Here is a 13,495-nt window from a genome sequence, read left to right on the forward strand (position 1 = left end):
GGGATGTCCATTTCTTGACATGCCTGTGCTTTGAGTTGTGCCCAAAGTAAAAATTTCATCGACAATCTTCATTACAATTTGTATGATCACAAGGTTATTTTGGCGTCGTTTATAAATTCTGAAACAAGATACAGTTTGATGCTTAACATCAAGTTTATTTTATTCCGTATCTCGTTAATAAAATATACCCCTTACGTAAACTGAGAAAAAAAAATTCAAAAGCTAGCTATAGTTGTGGTTACAAATTTGGTCAATATTAAGTAATTGATTGCTGATATATTAAATGTATGCATCAGCAGAAATACATAAAATTTAGGGATCAAATATAGTTAAATAACAAAAAATTAAAATCTCCCTTTAGATAATACCACAGGAAAGTATTTTCAAAGCCATTAACAAAAAATAAATAAATAAATAAATTGGCAATTACTTTGTATTTTACTTACCGCTGTACAACTGGGATCACTTCTGGACATGCCTCTCATGAGTGGAAACTGTAGGTCTATACTTCGGAGCTCTGTATCCTCCGAAGTCATTTTGTTTGTTATTGCTGCAATAAAAACAAATGTTACTGTACTTAAAAATATTAAAGCTGGGACTAAATACACAGCATTAAATACAAACTTAACAAAATCTCAATATGAAGTTAAAAACCACTTTGGCTAAGGGTTAGAGCGTTCGTCACCCAGTTAGGTAAACCATTGTTGAATCCCAGTGTTGGATGGTTGATACGATGCTTCCGGCTCGCACTGAACACAGTGCTAATAATCCTAAGTAGTAGGCGGATCATGGGTTAAAATCTCCTTCCCGTCGGGCTAACCATGGGTCGTGGTTTTCCTTACCATTTAACGCTACTATGGGTTAGTTCCATCAAAAATCCGCCACAAGTTTTACGTACTTGCAGCATCTATTTGCAAGGAACTCATAATTAGTTCCAAACAATTATAACATCTAAGTTTAAAAAATATTTAGCTAGACTAATGTAACGTGAAATTTCAACAAACATATAAACAGGGTAGCTGTAGCTCAGGGAATAGAGCATTCGTCTCCCAAAGAGGTGATGCATGTTCAAATCCAAGAGTTAGAATTCTGTTCCCGGCTTGCTCCGACTACAGTGCTGACGTAAAATATCCACATGACACATACACAGATTACACATGAGTATTGGAAATCTCAAGTTAAATGCGTTGAAAATTATTATACTGACCAAACTTCATTTGTACGAGTAATTAACAATAATAACTGGTAAATGTGATAAATTCGAAAAGATTAATCAATATAACCCACTAACTTGTTTAAAATTAATAATTCAGCCTGTTTTGTTACATTTCATGAGCAGCATTAAAAGACGCATTTTCCAACAAGATAACTCTCGCCCTCATATTGCTGTTGTAATCTGTCTTGCTCTTCAGTATGTTGACATGTTGCCTTGCCTGGCTAGATCATCAGATCTTTCACCAATCGAGCACATATGGGCCATCATTGGATGACAACTTCAGCGTCATTCACAACCAGCATTAATTATCCCCCAACAGGCATGGAACTCCATCCCACAAAATGACATACGTTTGCATATTTGCATTCAAAATTTTGGCGGTTGCACCGGTTATTAATGTACCAGTATTTCACATTTGAAATGATTTTTCTCTTAATTTCAATCTGTGATCTTGAAACTTTAATCAAATATGTTGCTCAGACAAACGCATTGCCGAAATTTTATTGCTCTACAATAATTTTTCCTTGGTGCTGAGATTTTTTTCCATATTATTTTTCCATGTATAAAGCAGTGGATAAAAAGAAAGGCCATTACAATTTATTTACACAACACACAAAAAGCAAGCTTTAATAAAAAAAAAGTTCCACTAACACAGTCCAAACACAAAAGCTGACAAGAAAATCTATAAATCGAATCAAAAATAAACACGGCAAGAAGCTGTCGACTCTTTTCATTAGAATTCAATACTATCGTTTGTAGTAGCACCTTGAGGCTACCTACATATGTTGCATTGCAAATGCGTAGCAACGGGATTGGTTCTGTTGTATACTTTTAACTCACCAATTTATTGACGCAATTAGATATTTATAGAAATATTTGACTTTATATGTAAGTATATTAGTTTTATTAGGCACATATAAAGATAGAAAGATTAGTTAGGTTTAATAAGTGTACTAATTAGAAATTTCAAATTAATATTAAGCGTGGAAGTACAAAAACGTCATTTAATACTAACGAACCATTGCGGAGGAAGATAAAAGTTAAAATATCAAAATCTGCTTGCTTTTCTAAAGGAATATGAAGGTATTTTTAATAAATGCATTTCAACTTCTTCTGTTTCCTATGGCAATCAAACGGGTTATATATATATATTCTTTTACTTATTCAACAGTTCTATGATAAAAAGTGTTAATATGCTAATAATCTCGATTAAAAATTGTGTTTCAAGCGATTTCGTTTTGAGCTCGATCTTAAATTCCACGATTATTGAGAAGGGTTCGTAAAATCCACTAACTCTTACATGCTCATCACGGTATGTTAGTCTATTAAGATTAAACTTTTACATGACTAAAATTTTTTTTTTTCGTTCGCATATCAATAAAAAATATGATTGTATTTATTATTTACCTGTTGAAAAATATAGCAACCGCACCAACCTGCACCAACACTTTCATTAAAAGCATTATTTATTTTTATTTATTTATGCCCATCTAATGCCCATCCGTGTTAACTTTTCGTTAATTCCGGCATTTACAGGCCAGACTTGTTGCCCACTCTTTCAGGGACACCATATTAGGTGGGCCAACGTTTGCTCCCACAGTAACGACAGATAGTACAGAAAATGAAACAACATCCATGTCTTGTTACTATCCATGCCAAAAAAATTTGGACAAGCAATTTTTAATACAACTTCATTCAAAGTATTAATTAAGAACTAAAAAGAAATATAGCAAATAATAATAATAGTTGAGTTTTACTGATAAATAAATTTAATTGGTATCAAAGCAGTCGTCTTGCAGCTCGGCAAAAACGCTTATTGAAATTTTCAGGAACGGTCCGCAAGTCTTCTACCTTTCATCTATCCCATTCATAAGTGAATGTATGAGTGGTTGTTTTAGAGAGTCAAAACTTTAGAGTATACCGATTGCGTACAAACCAAGTGAACGAATTCACACTGATGTTTTTCTTGCTTAAACAATTCTGAAATAGCAAATCTTTTGCTAGACATCGTTAAAAGTAAAATAAGAAAAATTGGGAAAGAAAAGATATATTCTAAAGTATTTTAAAATTTAAGTGGTGGACAAAAAGAAATAAACACACGAATTAAAAAAGAAATTAGTTAAGTTCTATTTCATAAATGCAATAACTTGGTCCGGGTTTTTTTTCTGACGTGCCTTGTATTAAAAAGGAAGTATTAAGCAAAACTAAGCAAGAATGGAGTAATTACAAAGCATTCTCATTAACTGAAAAGTCATATTATCAAAATAATTAATAACTAACAGCAAGTGCATGCCATTCTACATACTATATTACAACTATGATATACTTCTCCATTAATTATTTTCATGTCTACAGCGACTAAACTTTTAACTGCAAATAAAGGGTAAACTGTTTTCTATAAAATTAAGCATGACTAGGGGAGTGAAAAAAGAATAAGATAACTTTATTTAGAAATTTTTTCTTCTTTTTTTTATTTTTTTTTTTACCTAATTCACATAATTAAATTAGGACTATTTCTGTTTTATCAAATAAAATCGATTTTCTTTTCTTCTTCTCCCTATTGGGCGCCTCTTTCTCGCGTCATGCGGCATCTTGACGATTTTTGCCAAGGCCCTTAATTGGCATTTTACAATACCATTATTTAAATATCTAAATACCGCATCGAGTAATATAATTTTCGAGGCCTGATTCAACCCATTAATGACCAGCAGCGAAAAGTGGACAATATTTGAAAAAACCTTCATGAAAAATTGATTGCTTATACCAATAAGATATTTCTTTCTGTTACTTACAACTTTAGCCTCTAATATACATTGTTTTTTTATTGCAGATTCAAATATGAATATTTAGATTATGAATGCTTTGTGGTTGGCAAAAATATATTTCTGTAAAATAAATCCTTATAATTAAAAACGTGTAAGACCACTTTTCTTTCTTTTTTGATAAAAATTTTTTTGAACTCAAATGATTTTTGAAGTTTTACACTCTTTTAAAAGGATGTCTGACACTAAAGGGTCAAATGTGAATGCGATAAATCACTTATTCTACTGATAAAGACGAAATCAAAAGGGAACCAAAGAGTAATTTCCAAACAATTCGCGAATCACATGGTAACGCAAAATTTCCATTTGTAGTTTTTATCAATGTTATTCCAGCCAAATCAACTATTTTATGTTAAGTCATACACAAAAAGGTAATTTTTTTTTTTACAAAACCCTTTGTGCCACAATTTTTTTATTAAATAAAAATGTCTAGTGTTTCGATCGATTGGAGTTGCCAGGGTATAGAAGCATATAGTGCGACACGCTCCAACTACGAAATCACGTGATCCACAAAATAAAACGAGTGGGCTGAAATCATTAACCACCCAACAAATGTATCAAGGACGATAAAATATTTTCACGGTACTCGCTTCACAACCATTCTCCCGAAAATATGCACGCAATTTGGGAAACAGTTGAAGAGTGTATAAATAAATCTTCAAAAGGCGTTCTGGAATTTCAAAACTTTGAATCACACTATCATAATATCGCATTCATGAATTTGTTTAATGAATTGCGCTTTCAGGATAATTGTCAGAAAGAAGTTTAATGAAGCATGAAGTTTTTGAGAGACGATATGATTTCCCACCTCTGCGATTAGAAATAATAATTTTATTTTTCCACCTACATTAAGTAACTTAGTTGATAAAATAAACTATTTTGGGCATACATAACTGCTTTAACCATAAAGTAATATTTTTTTTTATTTGTGTGAAAAATCTAACCAAATACTAAATATATTTTTATATTTTTGTACTATAAATAGTCTCACTCTCTTTATTAGTCTCTTCCCTTGTATTAAAACAAATTATTTTAAAAAAATCTTGAACTTAAGAAAAAAGAAATTCGAAAAATAGTTTTTAAAAAAAGTAATATCCGTAAAATGAACCAACCTCAAATGATAAGATATTTGCACTATAAAGCGCTAGAAAAACTTTTTCCTCTCAAATGGAATGAAATATTAAAAATTCCAGATTTAAATGTAAAGGGAAATTTAATGGAAATTAGAAAAAGGGAGTTTTACTTAGCTAATTCAAGATCTTTTTACATTTGATAAGAATTTTTATTTTCTCTAGATTAGTTTTATTTCTTTCTGTTTCCAACTAAAACTCAGATTACTTTGAAGATTTTTGTAAGTATAATTTTATTCAAATTATAATTTATAATAATTCTATTTTTTTTAAAAACATTTATAATGACTTTTTGGCTGAGAAAGATGATAGCATAGGATTTTTTTAAGGAATTGAGAGTTGTTTAATAGCCTTTTTTAAATAAAATGTGTTGCGGTATAAAATTATTTTTAAACCAGTTTAAGCTAAAATTTCCAAAATGAAATAGATTAAAATAAGTTCATCGATTAAGCGATGTGATATAAAGCTATTTAAAATCTAAAAATGGTTAAACTAATCTTTCTTTTAACAGAGATAGAAAAATTGTACTTATAAGGGAATAATAGAATGTGTAACTGTAACATTTATCTGGAAATGATGAATAATTGAAATATGAAAATGTACCTTTCATTAAATGGTAAGTTTCCCTTTTTTTTAAATTTAAAAAGAAGTTTACGAGAAAATTGAGTCTAAGGATTTAAAATGATGATTTTAGACATTCAATAATGTATAGTGCATGCGTGTTTAGTTTTACACATTCACATTGGCAAAATTATAACTTAGAAATTAAAAATTTAGTCAAAATATATTTCGATTGCTACGTACCTTACAACTTCTAAAGATGTATAATTATATTAACATGTTTGGGTTTTAAAATATGTGTTCAGCTTTCGAAAATTGTCTTTCCCAGAAAATGTGTCTTTCCTTTTTCTTTTTTTTTTGGAATCAAATAATCTTAATCTGATTTGTTCCACTTTACAATTTCTATTCACTGATGCTATTTTACAATAAGTTATATTTCCTCTGAATAATTTCTGTTTTATTTTTCTTAAATAAATTACGATTTATGATATAACCAGGGCACGAAAAAACTCAGACATTTTACCCGTCCCCGAGGACGGCTTGTCCAACAATGTACCCGTCCTCCTATGAAACTAACCCGTCGCTTCTTAAATAAAAATATAATTTCTCTTATTTATTACAAACATTAATATAAATTGCGCAATGAATTAGTAGTTACTAGGATTACAAATACTAGGATTACATTATACAGTAATAAAAGAAATGCTAGGTTACTAATAGTAACCTAGTATTTCTTTTTATGAAATAATTTAAATGACAAAGGTCAAGTTATCTGGAATATAAATTTATCCGAGGATACAGCGTTTTTTAAATGAATCAAATAATGATGTTTGCCAGTTCCACAATCAAGTCAATGATTTACAGAGGTTTCTGCACAGAAATCTGAAAGGGGTTTTTCATTTAGGTAGATGCTCATATTTGTGTTTATAACGCTACTTGCTTAAGACCAGTACGTAATGTTTTTTTTTTTTTTTTTTTTTTTTTTTTTTTTTTTTTTTTTTTTTTTTTTGTAAGTTCATTGCTGAGAAGTCCCTTTCAACTGCTGACAACGGATTCGAGACAAACCGCGGACAACGGATTCGAGAAACTCGTTGTCCGCGGGAAATTTTTGACCGCCGAGGAGGACGGGGGACGGGTGGTTTTTCGAGCCCTGGTTATAACTATTTTTTCTTAATAACATAAATGACAATTAATTTCGTTTCTTTACATAGGTTTTTTGTAAGCGTTATTTTTATAAAGTTTTTTCTTATGCGAATAACATTTATGTTATTTCTGGTTTGTTGTTAATGTGTTTTTCAAACTAGTGTCCTAAGATTAATACTTAAGCTGGGACAATTTTAGGGAGAAAAACCTCTTGTAATTGGTACGGGTTTATTGTGAAATAGAATCATTCAAATTTAAGTTCAAATTTTAATTTTTTAATCATTGGTATAAATTTAAAAAAAATGCATTTTATATGTTTCTACTAGTTACAGAATTGAGAAAAATAATACGAAATAAGTCATCCTTTTCAGAGATAAAATGTAGTTTTTTCTGACTAAGAATTATTATTTATTTTTCGCCTACATCAAAGCAAAAGGATAAACTAAAAAGGAGCTAAAAAATATTTTACAAACTTAAAGTTTAATAGGAGAAAGCGTTAAGTAACATTTTTGCGAATTTTATATGAATAAAAAAAAGATATAAAAAAAAAACAGTTTTAAAAACACTAGAAAACGTTTAAACTGAAATGTTAATGAAAATCGTAATATTTGAAGAATTCTTAGGTACAAGGTAATTGAGGTATTTCAACTAAATAGACATTTTATTATTTTAGATTAACTTTATTTCACAGCTTGCATTGAATTTTTACATATTTTGCCTTGATAGTTTCCCAAAAGTTGAGATTGGGATCAGAGATATCTAGCCATGAAAATAGGACAAAGCAGGGAAATTTGGGCTGTCCTGCGTTTTATTTAGGGATTCTGAAAGGGAATTGGTTGCAAGAATATCCCATCCATCATTCAAACGAAAAAATTTATTTGTCAGAAATAAGGAAAGTAAAGCTATTTATTACAAGTGATGCATAAAAATTATTTTGATGTCTTTTTAATAAATATTTCAATTTAACTAGATAAATTCGGTTCTAGAATTTATGAAAAAACAAAAGCTAAGAATAATTCTTTTATTAATACAGATTTTTCAATAGTTTCAACATTTTCCTGCATATTTTTTCAAAAGTTCCACTAAACATAGGCACAGAAACGCTTAAATGTGATTAATGTGATTAATTAAGTTCAAAATAAAGAATAAAACAAAGAAAAATTAAAGACATATGAAAAAAAAAAGGGGGGGGGTAATAATAAGTAAAAAAATAACAAACAACAGTTAAAAAAAAAAAAAAAAAAGACATTTTATTTAAAAAACCGGAAAAAAAAAGATATAATCTTTTCATCAGCCCACACGATTATATCCGTAAACTCACGGACGTAGCTATAGCTTTTACATGGGGGGGGGGTCGAGAATTTCCATTATATATATATATATATATATATATATATATATATATATATATATGTAATATTAGCTACTAATATTTCAGTAATCATACAGGTGTGCAAAATATTTGTTTATTGTATGGAAAACAATGATCAAAGAGTATAGAAAAATGTTAATTGCTTAAAGTAATAAATTTAATCTTTTGCGCCTTGTTGATAACTTATTTTCGTCGGAACTTTCTCGATGAAACTTTCGTTTCTTTCGCTCAATGAAACATGCAAAGCCAGGGATTCTTCAGCTTTTGTAAGGTGCAAACGAAATTCTTTTTCACATATTTCTTAAAAAATTATTTTTCAAGGCAAGACGTATATTATACGAAGTTCAATGCGATATTTGGAAATATGGATATTTAAAAAAAACTCAAGCTAAGAGGGGGGGGGGTCCGGTCCCCATGGACACCCCCTTATATACGTCCGTGCCGTAAACAATATATATATATATATATATATATATATATATATATAAATAAATAAATACAAGAAAACACTAAGAAAGTTAAGAAAAACAATAAGTTTCATTTATTGCGCTTAAGCTGCAAGTAAACAGCACTCATTAGATAAGTTCAAAATGAAGAATAAAAACAAAGAAAAATTATAGACATATGAAAAAAAGGGGGTGGGAAATAATAAGTAAAAAAAATAAACAACATTTTATTTAAAAAAAAAAAAAAAAAAAATGAAATGTTAATTAAAAAACCGGAAAAAAAAGATATAATCTTTTCTTCAGCCCACACGATTATATCCGCAAAACAGAGTGCTTTCTGATATTGTATCAATAAAGCCAGAGCAAAATATATTAATACAATAGTGTGAGGAGCACTCAAAAAAATTTTTTTTTATAAAATAACTACATAAAAATAGATCATAAAAAGTAAAAATAACATGTAAAAACAGATAATAAAATAAAATAAAAAGAAAAAACATTAAAAAGGGGGGACTATAAAGCGAGTAGCAAAATCATAACAACTTACACGGACGGATATTTTTCAAGAATGATTTAAAAATGTTTTCGCAGAAAGATTGCCAGATTACAAAATATGAAAACAAAAGATGAAAACAAAAGCGCAAATTGAGTGTAACAATATATATATATATATATATATATCGGAGTCGGGGTCATGCATATTTTTCTAATTGGAACTTCTACAAATTTTCCCTATTTTTACGCTATGATTCCTCAACTTCGACTTCTTTTACAATTACTCAATGTAAGTTTTTCTATAAAGAAATATTGAAAACTTTCAAAAGAGAAATTACTTTGTATTAATGTTTTGTGGAGTAACTGTGCATAATTCACTCATAACTCATTCATTTATTAGGAACATTGAATGAGAAATATTTATAACAAAACGAGAATATAATGAACAATGTTGGATGGCATTAACATTGCTTTTCAACAATTTATAAATAAAGACAATGTTAACAAGGTTTATAAAAGACCTGGAAAAAAATTACTAATTATTCGAATCTGTTTGAATGTTAGCGATTGACGATGATTTTCGATATGAGCGATTCATACAAGGAAGTGTTGATTAGAAACTGGAAATTGGTGAGGAAGAAGCATCGTAGCCCTCCACCTCCCGAATTTAAGTACAAATAGCGTTATTTTTCCATTTCCTTCCTGTTTGCATAATTTTAACATTTCAATTCAGTTTTATAAACCTTTTAAAAAAGATTTTTCCCAGGGTATTAAATGCAGCAGAAACAAATGGGAATGGGAAGTAGGGCACATCATAAGGATTGAGAATTGAATGGCAACGTGTGACCGGAAATCTCTTCGTACGCCGCTAGGGGTACTTTTCTATAGAGCGCTAACTGTTCATGCGCATTTGAATTGGTACTTTTGTTTATCTAACTATCGCAATATTATGTTTTCTAACTATATGGTCTGAAATTGCACTCAGATAAAATAAGAAATAGCTGTTTCATCGTAGTTTACTGATTTGACAATCAAATTGGTGAGCTTTGCAAGTTAGTCCCCAAGTCAATAAATTATGATGAACCAGCTAAATATGAAGAACTGTCGACAGTTATATTAGCAAATAATATAAAGTAATTTATTGAAATAAATAAAAGTTCCGGTCCAAATGCGCATGAGTAGTCAGTCTGTATAATATGGATCCATACCATAGTATATGTACAGTTTATGCATAGTATATGTATATGTTATGTTATGTATATATTAGTAAGCATAGTATATGTATATGTTTGTACGTTTTAATATTTTTCAAACTATTTCGTTTTTACCCTAATTAATAAAATCGGGCATTATTTAAGTATCCCCTTTTAATGTATATATATAATTTAAAATTGGGTATAAAATTCCCCATTACACCCAATATCCAAATTTTAGGATGATAGTGCAAACGATTCTGGAGTTATGGAGGAATACACATAGACATCAACAAACAATTCCTTTTATCAAAATAAATTTTATCATTGGTAGAAAAAGTTATATGAATAAAAAAATAGATAAACTGTAACTAAATACGTTCTTTTTATTCTAATGATTGGAGTTTAGAAATGAATGTCATTGAGGTGGTTCTAATATCGATTTTACTCTTGCAATGATATAGTTTCTAAACTCTAATCAGTATTTCAGACAGAGGGAGTGTGATAATAGAGATGGAAAACGCTGCGAAAAACTTACAGAGGAAAAAAAACTGGAGCACTTTACATGAGTATGTTTTATGCACTTTGGGTTCATGACTTAGCACTAAAGAAAAAAAACTATGTTAAAAAATAAAATCTCTGGCACAGTAGCTGCTGATAGTGATACATCATCACCTGAAAAAAAGTACAAAAACTAATAATGAAAGGAAAAGGTCTTCTTTTCATTTTCTATGGTCTTTCACGTTTAAGAAAAATATCAAAAACAAAGAAAAAGCAAGTCTAAAAAGGAAATATTAGACACAATTCCCGGAAATGGTGACTTATCACTGAACACAATTTCAGTTCTAAAAATGAAAAGAAAAAGACATGGCTTAGTCTTCCATGGCCTTTCACTTCAAAGAATATCAAAACTAGAGAACAAGAAAAGGTCATAATCAATGACAAAACAGGCACAGCAACCATTGAGAATGATTTCTCATTATCTGATGTTTCTAATACAATTGGCAATGATGAGTCGACCAAAAATATTATTAGCTCTAAGACTCAAGCCAAAAACTCTAAATGTAGAGCAACTAATATATCTAATGGGGTTTTGGCAAAGCATTAAGGTGATATCAAGTTTGAATTGAAATGAGTTACTGATGAAGCACTTTTAAATTTGAAATCGGACTAAAAGCTTGTGCAATTGATTGCACAAAAACATTTCAGTTTTAATTGATGTTACCAGACTAAAAACTGTAACACATGGGGGAGTAAAAAAGATAGGCAAACAATAGAAAAACGAAGAGTAGTTGTTTTCATTGAAGTTAAAAAGATAGGCAAACAATAGAAAAACGAAGAGTAGTTGTTTTCATTGAAGTTTGAAATAAGACTAAAAAACTGGTGTAGCTGATTGCCCAGAAAATTTGAAGACGTAATTGTAACTTCTTTGCAACTACAGCACATTGAGAAGAAAAAAAGAAAAAAAAGTTATTTCTGAAAACATGCTGAAATTCCAAAGACGATTTCCCCACATTTGTGTAATAAATGAACTTAACAAAAGTTCATGAACTTTAAATTTATATTTGAATTTGCCGTTTCAAAAACTGAAGCAACAGAAGAGAAAAAAAAGTTCAACAAACAAAAAAACAAAAAGGGCATTGCTCTTTTCATTTTTTAACTAACATAACCAACAATGAACATCGATAACAACTCAAACTGACTAAAGAACTTGAATTATTTTTGTAGAACTTTAACTTTTGGATCTTTTATTTCTTATTTCTCTCCTGTATATAATAATTGTTTTGTTCCTTATGATAATTTTTCATGAAATTTTCTTAAGCTTCATGAAATTTATGCATTATCAATCATGCAATATTAATTGTTAAGTTCTAACAATGTAACATTATTACCGATAACACGTATTTTCACATGTTTATAAAAAACATGTGTGGGAATCTTAATATTTTTTTATATAGCCATAAAATAAGCTTAAATTGCTACTAGTTATTTAACATCAAGAATAATTCTTGCATACTTCTTGCTGCATACGAGTATGCAGGTGAAGACTTTTGAAGGAGAAACTACCATGCAGTCTGATGATTAAGATTAAGACTCAGAAAATATTTTAGATTTTTCGAAAAATTATGTAAATTTTCCTGTTATGTGTTAGAAGAATGCATCGTAGTTGTAGTCGAACAATATAAGTGATGTCGTTCATAGTTATAGAACAATAAGTTTATTATGAATTAATAGTTAATTGAACTGGCATTTAATATAAACAGGCTTTCGAAAAGTTTCAGTTTTTTAAAAAACATGAAAGTATTATTAACTTAAATTTACAATGCTAATAACTGCATGAAAAACGAACGAGTCTGAAAGTTTAAACTGCTCATCTTTCTTATATTTTAAAACTATAATTTCTGATTTCGATTAATATTCTGAGTCTATAAAATGCTGAAAAATAAGTACAAAAAGCAAAACATTTTTTTTTCTGCTTTCACTTGCATGAGATTTTTTTAAACAGATCTTAGATACTTTCGTATTGCTGATTTCAAATTTGCAATTAGTTTCTTTCTACAAGCTACAATTACTTTTTAAACTCTCAGTTTCTTTTTGTCGGAATGTGCAAATTTAAAAACGTTATATACAGCAGAAGGTCACATAAATTTTGCGACAAACTTTTAGGGGGGTTAGGATACATCCTAGGATTGAAATTGCATTGGAACCGATGCCTGGAAAGTTCGTCATACGCTGCTAGGGGCGATTCCTCATTATGTCCTTTTTAGAAGCACACGAAAAAACAGTTCATAATAAGGAAGCTCCCTTAGCCGTGAACGACGACATATCGAAACATAGGTTCCTATGCAATTTCAATCGTTATGATGTGCCCTAGTTTCGGTGAAAGCTTGTCGCAACATTTATGGAACTCTCTGTTGTATATATCGTTTTTAAAAAGCGATTTATGAAAGCAATTGCTTATTCTTCTATTATTTATAATAATTTCTTAAGCCAAAAAGTTAGAATTATTATGCGAATTTAAATATTTCTGTTGTAATAACAATGGTTTTCTCAAGTTTATGCCATTGTTATATTATGTAAATAACTGCAATAGCATTTAAGACAATGAGGGTTTAA

General features: G+C 29.5%; 1 protein-coding gene across 1 annotated transcript in view; it reads right to left on the bottom strand.

Moving 5' to 3' along the window:
• The window catches only part of LOC107447985 (protein NDRG3), a 37,899-nt gene that overhangs the window by 15,227 nt on the left and 9,177 nt on the right, over positions 1-13,495 (bottom strand). The window contains exon 2 of the mRNA XM_016063049.4: positions 447-550. Within this exon, the coding sequence (XP_015918535.1) occupies positions 447-536 (90 nt within the window). The 5' untranslated portion in view covers positions 537-550. The remainder of the gene's footprint in view (positions 1-446; positions 551-13,495) is intronic.

Source organism: Parasteatoda tepidariorum, chromosome 3, assembly GCF_982258835.1.
Source record: "Parasteatoda tepidariorum strain Cologne lab strain chromosome 3, Ptep-v5.0, whole genome shotgun sequence".
Classification (NCBI taxonomy): domain Eukaryota; kingdom Metazoa; phylum Arthropoda; class Arachnida; order Araneae; family Theridiidae; genus Parasteatoda; species Parasteatoda tepidariorum.